This window comes from Panicum virgatum, chromosome 9N (assembly GCF_016808335.1).
Source record: "Panicum virgatum strain AP13 chromosome 9N, P.virgatum_v5, whole genome shotgun sequence".
In the NCBI taxonomy this organism is placed as follows: Eukaryota; Viridiplantae; Streptophyta; class Magnoliopsida; order Poales; family Poaceae; genus Panicum; species Panicum virgatum.
This window is the reverse complement of record NC_053153.1, coordinates 10230454-10247548: the sequence shown is the minus strand read 5'-3', so window position 1 is coordinate 10247548 and position 17095 is coordinate 10230454. Positions and strand designations below refer to the sequence as shown.

Here is a 17095-nt window from a genome sequence, read left to right as displayed (position 1 = left end):
GATTATAAATCGCGAGACAAATTTAATGAGTCTAATTAATCCATGATTAATATATAATTATCAGATGATTACTGTAGCATCACTGTTGCAAGTCATGGATTAAGTAGGTTCATTAGATTCATCTCATGATTTACAATCCATTCGTAAAAAAAATTTATAAATAGATTTTATTTAATACTTCATACATGTGTCCAAACATTCGATGTGATGTTTTTGAGTGTAAAATTTTGAGATCTAAACACAATGCTAAGTGCTAGCAGGGTTTATGCAGTCAGTGACTGTATAGTGCAGGGTGGAGAGCAGTGTTCCGGGTACGATTGCTGGTGTTGCTTCAGAATTCATCAGAGTAATAATTGTTTGAAGGACCGAAGCCGGCGACCAGAGGGGGGTGAATGGGAGCCGATCTTAATTTCTTCGAAATTCGAATCGTCGGCCTATATCCCAAAATCACCCAAGCCCTCAAGCGTTCTGACCAAAGTTTGGAGTAGCTATTGAAAAGCTAACCCAACACAAAAGCCCTCGAACGAGCGAGCGGAACCACGAAGCAATTTGGAAGCGAATCGGAAAAACTGCAGAACTGATCTGCCTGGACCGGTCTGACCGGTGCGCTGGACCGGTTTGACCGGTCGTGCCTACCGGTCTGACTGGTGGCACCCAGAAAACCCCGAAAATCTTTGATTAAAACGGTGAATCTCGACCAAACGACTATGAAAATCGATGAAACTTGGGGGATTGCTTCGCCCCCTACCCCGTGAACATATCCCAAAAGATCTCGGCCTAAAGATCAACGAATCTTGAGAATTATGGGGGAGATCAAAAGGGATTGGGGTTTTCTCAAGAACTCAAGAAATCGAATTCGAACACGCCAGTGATTCCAGAGGGTTTAGGACAGGGTTAGAAGCACGGGAATCACAGCAAAGAACTCATGGACTCCTCGCAATCAAGTGCACCAAAAACGAAATCGAAATTTCATCAAACAAGGCACAAAACGAGGAGATGGATTGATTGAAACCGCCCAGAGGGCACGAGGAGGTTAGGGCCTCCTTTCCCAATCAAATCCACAAGAGTTCTCACACCAACAACATTCAAATCTACCCTAAAGAGATGAACTGAGGAAGAGGAACACAGGGGCGGCGGCCTGGGGAAACAGAGAATTCACGGACACAATACAAAAGCCGCACTTAACCTAACACAAGTGAAGGGGTATTTATACCCGCGGGACCGGTCAGACCGGTACGCTGGACCGGTCAGACCGGTTGGTTAGACCGGTCAGACCGGTGCCAGGGACCGGTCAGACCGGTTGGCCTGCAGCACCCCCTGTACAACGATCTCATCCGACGGCCGAGGTTCTTTCTTCGAAACGAAGTCTTCTCCGCGATGCCGCCGTCTTGATGAAGATCCAGTCCGCAGTTTTGGAGGATCCGCGAAACCCGGGTAGGTGGCCGGTTTTGAGAAAACCGCCAAAACCTCACGCGCGGGAAGATTCCCGCCTCCGCGCCGTGGCCCTAGACGCCGTTTCCGCCTCGGCCTTCTGACGGCCCTAGACGCCGCCCGACACCCGTCACCTCCTCGCCCGCAGCGAGGCTCTAGACGCCGTCGACGCCCGTCGCCTCCGTCAGTCCCGAGACTGACGCCCGTGCCTCCACGATTTGGCGTCTTCAACCGCCGTCCGCCTCCTTGGTTTTGTGGCGCAAACCAAGAAATCCGCCTTCCGTCGCCGCTTGCGCCCTCGATCCAGGAGTGGACGCCACAGCTGCCGCCCGGTCCGAGCTCCGGTCCCGGCTGCCCTTCACCGCCGTCCACCGCACGGTCCATCGGCCACAGCACCTCCACGGTAGCTCCCCGTCGACACTCGACGCCCGTGTACCTGCAATCCAAAGACCAAGCGCACGATCACACCGCACGGTTGACAATTCACTCATCACAAGCAAGATAGAGTACTCAACATTCCTTATTGTTTCTTCACAAATAATACGATTATTACAAGTCCCAACTTCTGAACACATTTCATGCACATCATCAAACCCGAAGAAACATAGACCGCGGCCACACCCCATTCTGGCCAATCTGAAATCTGGACAGAGGGTACATCATCAGCTTACACCAGCACACTGTACCAGTACAAGCACGATGCATGGGCTGATTCCTGATTGGCAGAAAGAGGACAGCAGCCTGGAGCTAAATTTGACGCTTTATTCATGTTAACTTAAACTTGAAACTTACAAGATAGGATTTCCTGTTTCTGAAAGGAAAAAAAAATTTACAAAGTTGGATAACCAGGTAGAAACAGGGTAGAAGTACAGAGCCTACTATGCCCGTACTACCTTTTTCCCCCGACAAACAACCATACAAGTCAAACTTATTTATGCGTTGTGGCCCTACAGACTGCAGCGTTCCCATTCTCCACGAACCATCTGGTTTTCCGAATGAACTGAAAATGAGCTGGCACCAAGAGCAGAAATGAAAATATTTAGCAAAAAGTATACATTGGTTACTATTGAAAACTTGAAATCGCTTAAAGAAAAGCACATGAAACAAAATATATCACAATATACGTAGGCCATTAATCAGAACCAGCCACATAGTTATCCTCTATACTGTATTAATTCTTCCTGAATATGCAGGACATCTATGTATCATCGCCCTCGTACTGGTATTTTATTTTTCGAACACGCAGGAGAGCTGCGTATCTTTGTATTAAGAGAGGACCTCGTACTGGTATATTATTTATTCATCATATAGCCATAGCAAGATATTTGAGAAATGGCAGAATATTGCATCCTCAACTAAGTAATTCTAATCTTCCAGTGGCAGGTACCAATCACAAAACCCCCTTCAGTGGGTGCAACAGAGCAAAAATCAAGGAATTGCATAACTAGTGGCTGAGTGGAAACAAACACAGCAGATAACCGTAGCCCGTTTACAAACTAGTGAACATACATACCATTTGAAACCACTAGTTGCAGTGTTGGCTTCAATGTCCACTGGCGGCAGGAGCAGAGGCAAGTTCCGCGGTAAGGATGAAGGTTGACATGCCAGCTTCCCTCATGTGACGAATGTCACCATTCATGAGCCTCAGAAGGTTTCTAGAAACTAGAAGGCTCAAGCCCTCTTCTGACTGTTCCTTATTGTCCTCCTCATACATTTGTGATAGTATTTCTGCTGGAACACCTGTTCCCTGGTGCTTGATCCTGAAAATTCATAAACACAAGAGTAGCTTTACTTTAAGCATTCATACTTCAGAAATTGATTATCAGAAACAAGTGTGTGCATGCAAATTTGAGCGCCCAGTGTACCTAAGCTCCAGGTCTATGAGATGGAGGTTTTCCCCAATGCTGTTCTTAGTCAGTTTGGAAGAGATATCAACAGAACCTCCAACAGGAGAGAACTTCACCGAAACAAATAGGAAGTCAGAGAGGATCTGCTGGAGTCGAATACCATCCCCGTACACTTTTTGCTTCATGAATCTCTCTGGCAGGTTGCAAGAAACTCTGATCCCTTTACCCTGGCAACCTATCAGTACTTGACTGACTGCAGCCACCACCACATCTTGCAACACAAATTCAGCCATATCCAAATCCAAACAACTTGACCTGTGGACATAATGATAAAGAAACATAGAGTTCATATTAACTCATATGACTATAAGGTTCAGTATTTAGTAAAAATAAAACAAAGAGTGATATCATTAACCTACTGTCAGAAAACTGACAAATAACAAATGCAGATGAAATTACAACCTAATAGAACAGTTTAGAAGTTTTATTCTTACTTGTCAGTAATGTTATCTTGATCTAAGTCGGAAAGTATCTTGTCTAGCTGGCGATGACAACTATCTGCAACATGGACCTGCCCCATCTGCTCTTCATTCAGACCTGTGCTCTTGAGCGCTTGCCTAGAGTAAAGCATACCTGACAGAGGTTTGTTGATGGCATGTCGCATGTACGAGAAAGCCTTCAGCCTTCTCACTGCTGTTTGCTCCGACGCTTGCTGCACATGCAGTGCATGCTGCAGCTCATCACTAGGAACATGAATGAAACAGAACACTCCAGTGACAACACCATCTGCATTTACTTTTCTGTTCACTGAAAGAAGACACTCAATGTGCTTCCCATTTCGATCGAAGAAGCCAAATGGAGCCTTTTCTGCCTCATCACCGGCTAATGCACTGTTGATGATAATGCAAAGACGCACAAATGCATCTTTGTTCTTCAAAAGGCAGGAAGCATTACTGCTATCAAAAACCTCACCAAGGAGCATCTTATCAATCACCTCATCTCTGTGCCACCCGGTAAGCTTGGTCATGGCTGCATTCCACTCAGAGCACCACCCAAATTGGTCAGCACCAAATATGGGAGGAATGAGTGGGTTTGGGTTTTGAACGATTGCCTTGTAGTCCCCTTCCACACGAGTAAATTTGTCCATGACCAACTTATGAACAGTCATATCCTGGGCTACAAAGCACACCCCAACAACATGGTCATGAAGGTCACGACTGGCACAGGCATTTACAACCAAGATAACAGGGCCATCATCCCTCTTGGAGCCATGTGTCTTCAACTCAAATCGAATTTCCTTCTCTTCTCTGCCTGCTAGATTGAACAAATATTTAGAAATCAGTACATAATAATAATTAATAATTTGATAATTAATAAATTTAGTATTTTTTTTGTGCGGGTCGACTATTAATGGAATGACAATCGAATGTAGCAGGTAATAAATTGGTTCTTGACACCTAATGTTTCTTTTTGTGGGGGGTCGATCAAAAATATTGTAAGATAGGAATAAAACCAAAAATATTAGAAATATACTAAAGCAACTATAATGAATCCACTCACCCTGCAGAGCCAAGTATAGCATCCTCTGAACAGTTGATACAGAAGAATCTTCCACAAGTGTAAGTATGTGTCTTCCTATAGCCTCATCAACTCTCAATCCTGTCAATGCCGCTACCTTTTGATTCCACCCATTGACCAATCCATTGCCATCTACTGCTAAGATCGGAACAGTTGCAGTTTCCATCAGGCGAACCATTTCACTTGTCACTGCCTGCAATTCAGCAAGCTCGTCAAGTTTGAGATCACCAATCTGGTTATCTAAACCAGATGTCTGGGCCGGCTTCGTGGCCTCATTCAGTGTACCTCTAAGTATAAGTTGCAATGAGTGAATAGCATCCATCTCGTAGTCATTCCATGGCAAACTCTTCATCTTGACAACCTCTAGGAATGCCTTGAAGGACAACCTTGGGTGCATCCTTCTGTTGTCGTCCTTGTCAGATGGATCATGCTTTGCACCTCCCCATTTGATTTCAGCAGCTGTATGTGACCTGAACCAGAAAAGAATATCCTTGGAAGTGATCTTAGCCACTGCCATTCCACAAATCATGTCACCAAGGGAGGCAGCTCCTGGATATCCAGCATCCTGGAGGCTGTCAGTACTCAAGCCAGTGGAATCCCTATGAACTTCTGAAAGCCAGAAGGCAATATCACGTATCTGAGACTCAGTTGGAGCTGTTTGAAGACGCCATACTTTGCCCCCATACAAAAGAGCAGCACCATCACATCTAACTAGGTCCATAATATTTGGACTCCCAGATATGATACTCAAGGGAGATGCTTCCCTGAATAGCATGTCAGAGAGCATTGTTTGCATTCGTAGAATGCTTTTCTCTTGTATCTGCTTCTCCAATTCGAACTCCTTGTTTACATGGACAGCAAACACTTGTGCTAAGAATTCACAGGCATACCTCAGTGGAAACGGGACATATCTGGGGCTCTCATGATGACAAACAAGGAGACCCCACAGCCTCTTCTTCTTCTGCTGCTGTGATTGTTGTTCAGGATTGGGTTCATCATCCTCTTCATTTTCATTGACCACAACAGCCATGACAAGGGATGCAATTGAGTTCATGTTCTCCATATACTGAAGGTGACAACTGTGTGGTGCTCTAAGAGTTGAACCACACAAGCTAATATCAATGGAGAGTGCTTCATCTTCAATAATTTTCACAGATCTTGCACGACAATCACAAATCATCCGTACTTTGTTCTTCATGAAAAGGAACCTTGCAGCTTGAGGAATATCAGTGGCCGGATAGTGAAGGCCAAGATAAGGCTCAATACCAGGTTTTGTGATCTCCGCAAAGACCTCCCCATGCTCATCTTCATGGAACTTGTAAGCCATCACCCTGTCATAACCTGTAAGGTCGAAGATTTCCTTAACCACAGTATTGCATAAGGCCTCCATGCTCCCACCTGGTAGTGACTGGATTTTGGAGATTGCTTTAGCAGCAAGCTTATAAGACTGCAAAGCCCCAGCAGCAGTGGCAGTAAATTCTGTAGGTTTTACAGGCTCAAAATCTACTACCAGACAACCAGTTGCCCTATGAACAATGGCATAGAATGGCTTGCCTGAGGTCTTGCATTGAACTAGGATAGGATTCAGCAATGAAACGTCAGCAAAGCCTAGTGCCTTCTGTAGTGCTGTGGCACCTGGGTCAGTGAAAAGAGAGCGTACATTGGTACCGATTCCTAGCTTTGGGGGATCATCAACATTAGGCACAGCATGGCTGACTGTTGTAAGCATTTCCGGAGCATTCTCACTGAATGCAATAACCCTGAAGCTCTTCTCATCAAGGGCCAACAAGCAACCAAATGGTTGGATTAGCTTTCCTCTCTGAATGTGCTGCAAGTAGGCTATGACCTTCTCTGAACGCCCTTGCTGCTCAGGTGGAGCACTCCGCTGCGCTTCAACCAACTTGGAGTAATCGAAGGAATCACCAGATTCTTCATACTCTGCATTGAGTTCAGCATCAAGGGTTGTTTGTGCTAATATCCTTGCTCGTGAGTTCTGGCGAGTTCTGCTGGATGAACTGGAACACTGAGTAGGCCTTGAGGAAGACATTTTCTGTTTCAATCTCAAATACTTGAAGCACTCAACCACTGGATATCACTCCTCCTGAACTGGTAAATGGGCAATGAAAACCATAAATCAGTAAAATAGAAAGTTACAGCACCCCCAGTGAGATGCAAAATCAAATATTTTCTCGGTGTACTACAACACATGCGAAGACTCAAAGCACAAGACAAGTCCCTGTTGCAAGAGTAGATCACGAAAGGGATTTTTTTTAGTTTTTCCTGGCCTCGATAAAATATATTTAAAAAGTATGAACATGGATGACATCTTTCAGATAATTATTTAATCTTCCAATCTGAGGGCCAAATTTTTATTCACCCCACAAAAAGTACTGCTTGGCTAGAAGAAGATCAAGAAATGTTAAAATCCTTACCACACTGGGAATCATGGATGCACCCCTCGAGCTATTGAACATCAAATGCCTATGAACAGAATTAGTGCTGCTAGAGTGTCTTCAACCATTTCTACTTCTTATTTGCCAACCAATCTAATAGATAGCACATGAGTCTTTCTCCATGGTCTAGCTTTAAGATGCCATCGTGGGTTGCATACTTTATATAATTTTATGAGAAACCAGTGAAAAAGAAGGTGGGTGTCGGTGGGACCCCGATTGATCTTCGAATCAGTTAGAGACTAGCTCTTGAGGAAGAGGTAGCTCTTCCCTCTCCTCCATCCCTCTCTTCTTCATGTAATCAAAAAGTTGAGGTGGAACTACAAGACCTAGGTGGTGTGTAACGGTTAGAGACACCCTTATACGTGGTTCTTGGATGAAGCCTTAAGTATCATATATGTAGATCAGGCAACAATTGGTGTAACAAGAACAATAAGACCAAGTTCATTTACCCCATTAACGGCAAATGAGGTTTCTCAGATTGCAATTTCTCCATTTCTTTTATAATACTTTTTCAACAATTCATCTAGCAACGTGTAGGTAGATATAAAAAAAATCACCGTATTCATATTTGAAAGTACTTTCCAACAATTATGACTTTTCAGCTATGGACAATATAATATAAAGAGAAATAAATTGCCAGAGTTTTCGGAGATCACATATGAATAGAGTATTAAATTTTCACTTTTCTCACGAAATCAAATTTCATATATCATTTGGACATGTATAGTAACTAACTAAGGATCTTCTGTTTTAGTATAATAGTACAATATGTGTACTATTTTCAGCAAATGGACCAGAGATATATATCATAAAGCAATATAGCTTAGCTTCTCAAACTGGAGCAACAAAATTTTGGTAGAAATAACCTTGGACAAAGGATGAATCTGTTTGAAACGTCCAGTAGTATGCTATTATGGAGCAAGATTTCATTTTTTTCCATTCTTCCCCAACAGATGGGGGCTTGAAGTTTTCACTTGAGAGTGACATGAGAAAACACAGAAATTAGGATAACACAGTGCTAACAAACAGCACAAAGCATCAGCCACAAAGACCCAAGGGAAGCAGGTCAACGGATCCCCATTTCCTGCTCACCCTGATCAAGAGATTGCCCTGGTGCTGACGTGCTGTTACTTCTCCCCTCGTCCTTTTTGGTCGTGTCGGGAATTTTATTTGGTGACCACGGACATGGAACAATTTTTTTTTAGATTACATGGACATGGAACATGGACAGTACCGACTGCTGAGAAAATGCAAGTGCAAGAACCACCGGGCACAGGAAAAGCCCCGGGGTGGACTTGCAGCACCCCTTCTCCAGCTCACGATAAGATATAACAGCGACAGACACTATCCTTTCACTAGCCGTCAAGAACCCCAGAAAGAAAAGGGTTTCCTTTTTTTTAAAAAAAATCGTGCATGTGAGAACAAGTTCCAGAAAAGGGGGGTCTCGGGATACTCATCTTCCATTATCTAAACACTAGCTTACTATATTTGCTAATCGCAGCAACCAAACATGATGGCAAAGCTAACCAGAAACGCGGAAGAACCACCCTCTGCACTGCAGCTCCTGCTTGTCCATCCCCCCTAATCCAACAAACCTATCAATCAATCCTTCTAGCGATTGACTAAGCGTCTCTCCTGCTGATTCGCCCACAAAAAAAAGCTCGTCATAACCCCCATACGGCCATGAGTGAGCAAGAGAGACGCGGCGGAGGATCAAGTAACCAGCCCAAGGGCCTCGCTGCAATTCGTGCCCAAGAACAGAACGTGAGCAGACGACGATTAGAGCTAGGCAACAGGGGAGGGGAGAGGAGAGGAGGCGGAGAGCGGACCTGCTGTGGCGGAGGAGCGCGAGCGGAGTGAGCTCTGGAGCAGGAGGACGACGCCCATCCCCGGCGACTCTTGCTCGGCGAACAAGTACACATAAATAGCGGGAGAGGTGGGGGGCGCTGCCGCTCGAGCTCGACGGCAGGGGCCCATATGCCCGGCTCGGGTGGGCGTGCCACCGGCAGGTGTCGAGCGCTGGTTCGCGCCGGCACTGGCTTGTTTGTTCCTTCCCTTCTATTTCATTTAAAAAAAATGAAGCATGCATGATGTACTAAATGAAGTCTATTTGTAAAATTTTTTTAGAGATGAATGTAATTTTTCGCGATGAATTTAATGACGGTAATTAATCAATGATTTGTTACACTAACCATCTTTTAATCGTGCGGTCAAAGGTCTCATTAGATTCTTCAGACTCACTGTAGCAAATCATCAATTAATTACTGTTTTTAGATGCGTCGTGAAAAATTACACGTGTCTCTAAAAAAAATTTACTGATAGACTTTATTTAGTATTCTATGCATGCGAGATTTTTTTAGACCACGTGCGCTAAAGTGCTCCAAGCTAGAGCTGACGCCGACAGGCGGGCAGTGGATAAAATCGCCGAGCTGACTGCAAAGGCTGCGGCGGCCATCTTCTCCCTCGCCGGCCCTGTTTTCCTTCTCCGGGAAACGCTTCTCTCCCCGGCACCGCGGCGACCTGCACTTCTCGGGGATGGGGCTTTCCACTAGGGGACACGGGCACGTGAGGGGCACGTGGGCGCGCCGTGCGCCCCATCCGGGCTGCTCGGGAGGGAAACCGAGGCAGCCCAGGCCCAGCAGCCAGCACAGCACACGGCTTCCAGCGAGTTCTCTCGAACGATGATGGGCGGCGACGTGCCGCGTGCGAGCCCGGGCGACGGCCGTGATGTGAGGGAGACATTCTGTAGATCTGCAGGGATTTTTTTTACCGGTTTCCCGCGCGCACATGCACGCCGGCCAGCGTGTCGGCGGCGAGAACTCTCCGTCGCTGCGATTTTTTTTACCGGTTTCCCGCGCGCACATGCACGCCGGCCAGCGTGTCGGCGGCGAGAACTCTCAGCCGCTGCGATTTATCAGTATAGATCAGAGGATGGAGAAGTATCCAACTGGCTTTCCCTAGTGAAAAAAATTAATACTGCCTCTGTCCCAAAAAAACAAATCATTTTGGGATTTAAAATTTATACTAAAAAACAAATCACTTTACCTTATTTAGAAAGTACATGAGCATGTAAAAATCAATTACTGTCAAATATAGGCAATAAATAAACGTAAATATAGTCATTTTACCTTCTTGTTAATATGTCCTAAAATTTATAGAATAACTTATATTTTGGGACGGAGAGAGTAAGAGACTGGATGGTTGGAAAGGAGACGCTTTATCCTTGGGGGGTAGGTTGACATTGCTCAATGCTTCCCTCAGTAGCATACCTATTTACAGTATGTCCATGTATCTGTTGCCAAAAACAATTTTAAAAAAATTGATGTGATCAGAAAAAGATTCTTTTGGCAAGGAGGTGGACTGAAAAAGAAGTACCATTTGGTAAAATGGAAAAGAGTCAGTCAGCTAAAAAAAACAAGTGGCTTAGGTGTGAAAGATTTAGGGAAAATGAATGTAAGTCTTTTATGCAAATGGTGGTGGGAACTGGAGCATGATCAAGGTTTATGGCAAAGAATAGTAAAGAAAAAATATTTAAAGAATTCCTGCATTTCCCTGCTTAAAAAGAAACCCAAGAATTTCCCTATGTGGAATCAGCTAATATCAATCAAAGATATTTATACTTCCGGCAGGAAAATTATTGTGGGAAAGGGTAATTCCACCAGCTTTTGGAGGGATATCTGGTTATGTGATACTTCTTTAAAGGAAAAATTTCCTTTGCTCTTTGATATCTGTACTAAGCCAGATGCTACTGTTGCTGAGATAGCACAGCAAGGGTGGAGACTATCCTTTAGAAAATGGTTGAATGAGGGACTCCAAGTCCAATTCAGGAAGTTGACTGATCTGTTGAACGTCTTTGCAGTAAACAGTGAAAATGATAAACCCGCTAGAATTGGGGAAATAATGGGCTTTTTTCTGTTAAATCTTTGTATGAACACCTTTGCGTCAATGAATTCGGCGCCAATTACAACTTGATCTAGAAGGCAAAACTTTCCTTAAAGATCAAAGTATGGCTTTGGCTAATAGAACACAATGCCATCCTTACTAAGGATAACCTGGCCAAGAGAAAGTGGTCAGGGGATATGATGTGTTGCTTCTGTAATAGCCTTGAATTCATAGATCACCTTTTCTTTAATTGCTCCACTGCTAAATACATTTGGAGTTTGGTAGCTCTGGTTTTAGGAACTAACCACAGACCCACTTCTTTTGGTCAATGCTGGCAATGGGTTTCTGTTCTCCTACCAAGCAGAAAGCATTTTCATATGATTGGGCTGGCAACCATTTGCTGGGCGATCCGGAAAACCCGCAACACATGCTGTTATGAAAAGAAACTAATCAAAGCTCCAACAGAGATTATTTGCTTAGCTAGTTCTTTTCTGAAATACTGGGCAGGACTTCAGGCAGGGCACAAGAAGTAAGATCTAGAGGCTGGGGCAGCGGCACTTCTCAAGACGGCGCTGCATTTACATGCTCAGGCACATGGAGAAGATACAGGAATGGTGCTCCTTCAGTGACGCGTCAACCTCTGCATCAAGGCGCGCTTTTGCTAGTTGTTGCTTTTCTTCGATAGGTTTGGAGAGAAACTGTAACAGAACGGGCCAAATGCCAGTTGGGCCGGGTTACTGTAGCGACATGCTACTGTAGCACGGCGGCAGTTTAGTCCCATACTGAGAATAGAAATGAATCCAGATCAGCTTAAATACCAGGCCCCGGGAAGCTAAATAACTCCGGTTGCAACCTTTTACGCGAAGCGAGGACGAAAGCGCAAGAGAGTTATTTAGCAGGTGTGATTTACTCAACGTGCAGAGTAGATCTTAGCCGTTATCCCAGGGTAGGTCGTTACAGTGGTATCAGAGCCAACTCTCGCGGTTTCACGCCACATACGGGCAGAAGTGCGTGGGCATGAGCACGGGCGCGTGGTCGCAGATGCCAAGGCATGTGGACGGGCGCGTGCGAGGCACGGACGTTGCACAGGGACCGTTGGCACTGGACGCACGGACGTGGCACATGGGACCGTTAGCACTAGACGTATGGGACGTGGCCAAGAGAGGAGATCCTGGTGGTATTTAGGTTGGTCTGGTACTCGACGGGGACGTCGAGTCCTAAGGGGGGATGATTGTAACAGAACGGGCCAAATGTCAGTTGGGCCGGGTTACTGTAGCGACATGCTACTGTAGCACGGCGGCAGTTTAGTCCCATACTGAGAATAGAAATGAATCCAGACCAGCTTAAATACCAGGCCCCGGGAAGCTAAATAACTCCGGTTGCAACCTTTTGCGCGAAGCGAGGACGAAAGCGCAAGAGAGTTATTTAGCAGGTGTGATTTACTCAACGTGCAGAGTAGATCTTAGCCGTTATCCCAGGGTAAGTCGTTACAGAAACTGTGTTCCTGCTGCTCGTCCCTGTGTGGACGCCTGTTACCTTTATCTCGTTTTGTAAGGCCCCGCTAGAGTTTAGGGGGCACACACTTGTGCTTTTTGTGTCGTTGAACTGATTGCTTGTGTCACCTGACAGTTACCGAGACTTTGTAATTTCGTTACTCTTATAGTAATGAAACTCGGGCTTTGCCCATCTTGGAAAAAAAAAAATCAGAGGATGGAGGCGGCGGCGCCATGCTGAGATATTCGCGCCCGAATTACGTTTGCCCGTGCGGCTTCGCTCGCCGTCGGCAGCTCGTGAGCGATGGGCATGGCCATCAGCCCATGACATGATCTCGCTGACGTTCTCCCGGGCATCAGGTCTCTGTCGCCGGCCGACCTGACTTCTCTGTCTGGTCACCGGCCGGCCCTGGTTGTGTCGCACTGGATACGGGATACTGTAGCACACTTTGATCATTAATTAGATGTATTAAATAAAATCAGTTTGTAAAATTAACTTCATAATTCCTGCGCTATTTCGCGAGACGAATCTAATGAGATTTTTGCCCGTAAAATTAGATGATAGTTACTGTAGTATTACTGTATCCAATCATAAATTAATTACCGTCATTAGATTCGTCGCGGAAAGTTACACTTATTTTTAAAAAAAATTTATAAATACACTTCGTTTAGTACTTCATGTATACAAAATTCACTTAGCACGAGTAACAGCGCCCTGACTACGGCGACACACGGCGGGCGGGTGCTGTGGATGAGCTGACAGCTGAGCAGAGCGGGGAAACAGACAAAAGGTTCAGAGATAGAGGCAGTGACTGGGCCAAACGGGCCATAACAATTCGAGCGTGACTTGTGTAATAAAACGGAGTTATTGGGCTCATGGGCCTAAACCGTGTTCTGTTCCAGATTCGTATGCATAGTAGTAGGGCCGTTACAGTTCCGGCCCGGCTCATATGGTTGAATCTCTGAGCTTGGAGCTGAGAATTTTTAGCTTTTCGTGTTGCGAGTTTCGAAGTTGGATTTCCGACTCTGAAATTGGAGCTTGGAACTTCCGGGTCAGGATTGTCGAAATAGGTGACGTGTCGTGGCGCGCGAACTTGCGATTACTCTTAATTATTTCCAGATTTCACAAGTAAAAAATGGTGCGTTCACACTATCTTAGATTGGCCGAGCAGGGACTTCTCGTGACAACAATTTGACAACAGTTCCGTAAACACGAACGGATTACAAAAAATTTAAAAACTTGCTCGATTACAATATCCGACAGCCACTTTCTCTTTTTTTTTTGAGAAACCACTTTCTCTATCTAGCTACTGGCAGAGGCGGAGCCAGCGTGGGGAGCCCCCACAACCCCCCTTAAGAAATTTTTGGCATAGTGAAGAGGAGGAAGAAGGAGAAGAGAGGAAGAAGAAGAAAAAGAGAAGAGAGAAGAAAGAAGAAAGAAGAAAATGAACCCACTTAGTTTAAGCTCTGGCTCCGCCGCTGACTACTGGTGATCTCCTGTACCTGCAGGCCGGGCGTTCACGAGGGGCTGCAGGGCCTTGACGACGATGGTCATGTTGGGCCGGAAGTCGGCCTCGTACTGGACGCACAGCGCTGCCACCGCCGCGAGCTGCGCAGCACAGACGAGCAACCCAAGCAGATCAGCAGGACGGTCATGGAGTGAGCAAGCAGATGCAACATGCAAGCCATGCCATTGCCCAATGCAGGAGAAATTGCCGTGTCTCCAACGGCGGCGTTGCGTACCTTGGCCACGGCTTTGGGCGGGTAGTCGTCCTTCAGCTTGGGGTCCACGCACTGCTTCACCTTGTCCTCGCTCAGCCTTGGAGTGGCCTGGACAAGATCACCATTCTCATCATGAGAAATCAGAAATGTGATCACGGCAAAGAGGGGGGGGGGGGGGGGGGGGGGGGCGATCTCGGGACCTACCCAGGTGACGAGGCTCTGCTGCCCCTTGGGCATGGTGTGGTCGACGGGCTTCCTCCCGGTGAGGAGCTCCAGCAGCACGACGCCGAAGCTGTAGACGTCGCTCTTCTGCGTGAGCTGGCCCGTCATGGCGTACTCGGGCGCGTGGTAGCCGAACGTGCCGAGCACCTTGGTGGAGTGCAGGCGCGCGGCGGAGTCCGGGGACTGGTTGGTGAGGTTGAAGTCGCCGATCTTGGCGTCGTGGCCGTCGAAGACCAGCACGTTGCTGGAGCGCACGTCGCGGTGCACGATGGGCGGCCGCGCCTTCTCGTGGAGGTGCTCCAGGCCCCGCGCCGCGCCGTACGCGATCCGGGCGCGCTGGCTCCACGTCAGCACCGGCCCGGGCTCCGCGCCCTGCACCCCCTTCTTCCCTGCAACAAGCAATGATGCCATCGAATCGATCGATCGATCTCAGACGTTCAGGATTGGCTGCTTCGCTGCTACTGCTATATACCATGCCTTACCGTGGAGTATGTCGTAGAGGGAGCCCATGGTGGCGAACTGGTAGAGCACGATCCGGTTGTTGAGCTCCAGGCAGTAGCCCAGCAGCTGGGTGAAGTGCTCGCACTTGAGCCGGGACACCACGGACAGCTGCTCGCAGAACTCGGCCTCCGACTGGCCGGAGGAGCTGCCGTTGTCGAACATCTTGACGGCGACCAGCTCCCCGGAGCCGAGCTTGGCGCGGTAGACGCGGCCGTAGGAGCCTTCCCCGACCAGCGCCCTGTCCCCGAAGTTGCCCGTGAGGCGGTTCAGCTCCGCCAGCGGGAACGCCGGGACGTCGATGGGCAGCACCTTGGCCGCCGCGGACGCGCCGCCGCCGGCCCGAGGCATGTTCGGCCCTCTCGGCTGGGCTGCGCATTAACCATACATGGCAACAGGGAGCGCGAGTGCGCACGGTGAGATCGCTGTCACGTCTCTTCATCAGGAATTCAGGATGATGATGTCGATCAAGCATCTATCTAATCGCCGAAGGAAAAGGTGGGAAGAAAGGAGAAAGAAAGAACCTGGTGCTCGCGGCGGCGTGGCGGCCGGGTAGCCGGCCGGCGGGGCGGCGAGGGGCTCCTCCTCCGCGCCGCTGCAGCACCACATCGTCAAGTCTAGCTAGGCGCGCGTGCGGGCCGGGCCTGAAACCTTAATCTGAGAAGCGGCGACAACCACGGTGGATCCGCAGCTCTGTCTCCGTACGCGGCAGGTTTGAACTGATCCCTCTCCGAGGCGAAGGGAGGCGCGGACGATCGAGGCGGCGAAGGTTGGAGAGCGGAGGGGCAATGGCCGGCAGCTGGCGGCTGTTGGACGGAATGGTTGGGCGAGGAAGAAGATGTGGCCCGAGAACTAGTAGGAGCTCGCGCGCGGCGGGTCGACGCGATTCCCGGCGCGCGGCCAGACAGGGCGGCGTCGCAATCATTCGTCCGCTCCGCAACGTGCGGCCTGCGCGCGCGGCGGCGCTGATGTTGCTGGCATGTCGAATCGGTAGGTCGGACTCGAATATTTCCCCTTCTTTCTTGACATCTTTTTCTTTGGGGTTAATTATATCTATACTATTATAAATTTGCGACTTCTGAGTTTTACTATTACAATTTGTCTATTCTGAAATTTGTCTATTCTGAACGATGCCAGTGCAATTCGTTACTATTTTCTACATATTCGATGATCGTAGACCCACGTGGAGGCATCCATATTACACCAAAATGCTTCTACTGTAATCCCCTCTCTCTATCCACCCACTGATATTAAGACCCCACATGTCATCTCCTACCTCCATCCCTTCTCCTTCCTCTGCTTCTTCTTCGTCTCGCCGCCGCTGCTGCCGGCCATGACCGGACGCCACCGAGCCCGCCCCAGAACCTTCCAAAACCCGAGCCCCTCCCAGCCTCCCGTGCTCCTCCCCCCACGCCCTTCCCTCCCAGCCCCGATGGCCGTCGCCGAGGCCATGCTCGAGCTCAAGGGGTGCTGTCGCAGGGGTGGTGCCACAGAGACCTCAAGACGGCGACCACTGCAAGGTTAGGGGCAAATCCGTCGGCAACACAAATTGAAGGGAACAATCGTTGTCCCTAGAGTTCAAATCAAAATCTTGTTGTCCAAATCGAAGCACAAATTAGCGCACAAACACATTAGAGTACTCGAGCTATTGATGGCTTGGATATAGTGCACGAGCTAGCGAAGCACATGAGAAAGATGAAGCTTGCAGCATCGGCAAGTTGCAGGCTCGCTGATGCAAAGGAAAAAAAAATGAAATTAAGAGAAATGCCCTGTCGCATTGCTGCTTCCCACGGCTGTGTCACTCGCCATAGAGCCACACGCCGCTGCGCTCGCCGTACTCTGCGCACTCGCGCCATGTTGTGCACTCGTCTCCTTCCAGCCACGCGAGCAGGGCCGCGCTCGTTGCGTCCATGTGCCATATAGGATATAGCAGGAGCTCACTTTCGCGCCGATGGAGGACCTAGGGTGG

General features: G+C 47.8%; 2 protein-coding genes across 8 annotated transcripts; both read right to left on the bottom strand.

The window, feature by feature from the left end:
- Positions 1-1938: 1938 nt before the first annotated feature.
- On the bottom strand, positions 1939-9293 carry LOC120690856 (phytochrome a). Of its 7 annotated transcripts, none has more exons than XM_039973709.1 (7): positions 9139-9244; positions 8837-9047; positions 4839-6962; positions 3773-4592; positions 3297-3593; positions 2945-3191; positions 1939-2442 (listed from the first exon to the last, which is right to left on the bottom strand). In XM_039973709.1, the coding sequence occupies exons 3-6, from the start codon at positions 6901-6903 to the stop codon at positions 2975-2977; spliced, it is 3399 nt and encodes a 1132-aa protein (XP_039829643.1). In that variant the 5' UTR covers positions 6904-6962; positions 8837-9047; positions 9139-9244; the 3' UTR covers positions 1939-2442; positions 2945-2974. The 7 variants fall into 7 exon arrangements, with proteins under 7 accessions (XP_039829643.1, XP_039829642.1, XP_039829648.1 ...); XM_039973712.1 differs by having other exon boundaries at positions 2174-2442; positions 3773-4589; positions 9139-9240; XM_039973708.1 differs by lacking the exon at positions 8837-9047 and having other exon boundaries at positions 9139-9293.
- Positions 9294-13891: 4598 nt separating this feature from the next.
- Positions 13892-16037, bottom strand: LOC120688582 (probable protein kinase At2g41970). The gene is made up of 5 exons (XM_039970947.1): positions 15651-16037; positions 15111-15497; positions 14611-15017; positions 14428-14514; positions 13892-14293 (listed from the first exon to the last, which is right to left on the bottom strand). Exons 1-5 carry the CDS (start codon positions 15733-15735, stop codon positions 14168-14170), a joined length of 1092 nt encoding a protein of 363 aa, XP_039826881.1. The 5' UTR covers positions 15736-16037; the 3' UTR covers positions 13892-14167.
- Positions 16038-17095: the final 1058 nt, after the last annotated feature.

What these genes read in the sequence shown, in the direction of transcription:
- LOC120688582 (XM_039970947.1), bottom strand. Translation starts at nt 15,735, where the DNA reads ATGTGGTGCTGCAGCGGCGCGGAGGAGGAGCCCCTCGCCGCCCCGCCG. An exon ending in AGCAGAGCCTCGTCACCTGG is followed by an intron (nt 14,515 to 14,610) that starts GTAGGTCCCGAG and finishes GATCTTGTCCAG; the next exon opens with GCCACTCCAAGGCTGAGCGA. An exon ending in CGCCCAAAGCCGTGGCCAAG is followed by an intron (nt 14,294 to 14,427) that starts GTACGCAACGCC and finishes TGTGCTGCGCAG; the next exon opens with CTCGCGGCGGTGGCAGCGCT.
- LOC120690856 (XM_039973708.1), bottom strand. Translation starts at nt 6,903, where the DNA reads ATGTCTTCCTCAAGGCCTACTCAGTGTTCCAGTTCATCCAGCAGAACT. An exon ending in GCTATACTTGGCTCTGCAGG is followed by an intron (nt 4,593 to 4,838) that starts GTGAGTGGATTC and finishes TGTTCAATCTAG; the next exon opens with CAGGCAGAGAAGAGAAGGAA. An exon ending in CTCATAGACCTGGAGCTTAG is followed by an intron (nt 3,192 to 3,296) that starts GTACACTGGGCG and finishes ATGAATTTTCAG; the next exon opens with GATCAAGCACCAGGGAACAG.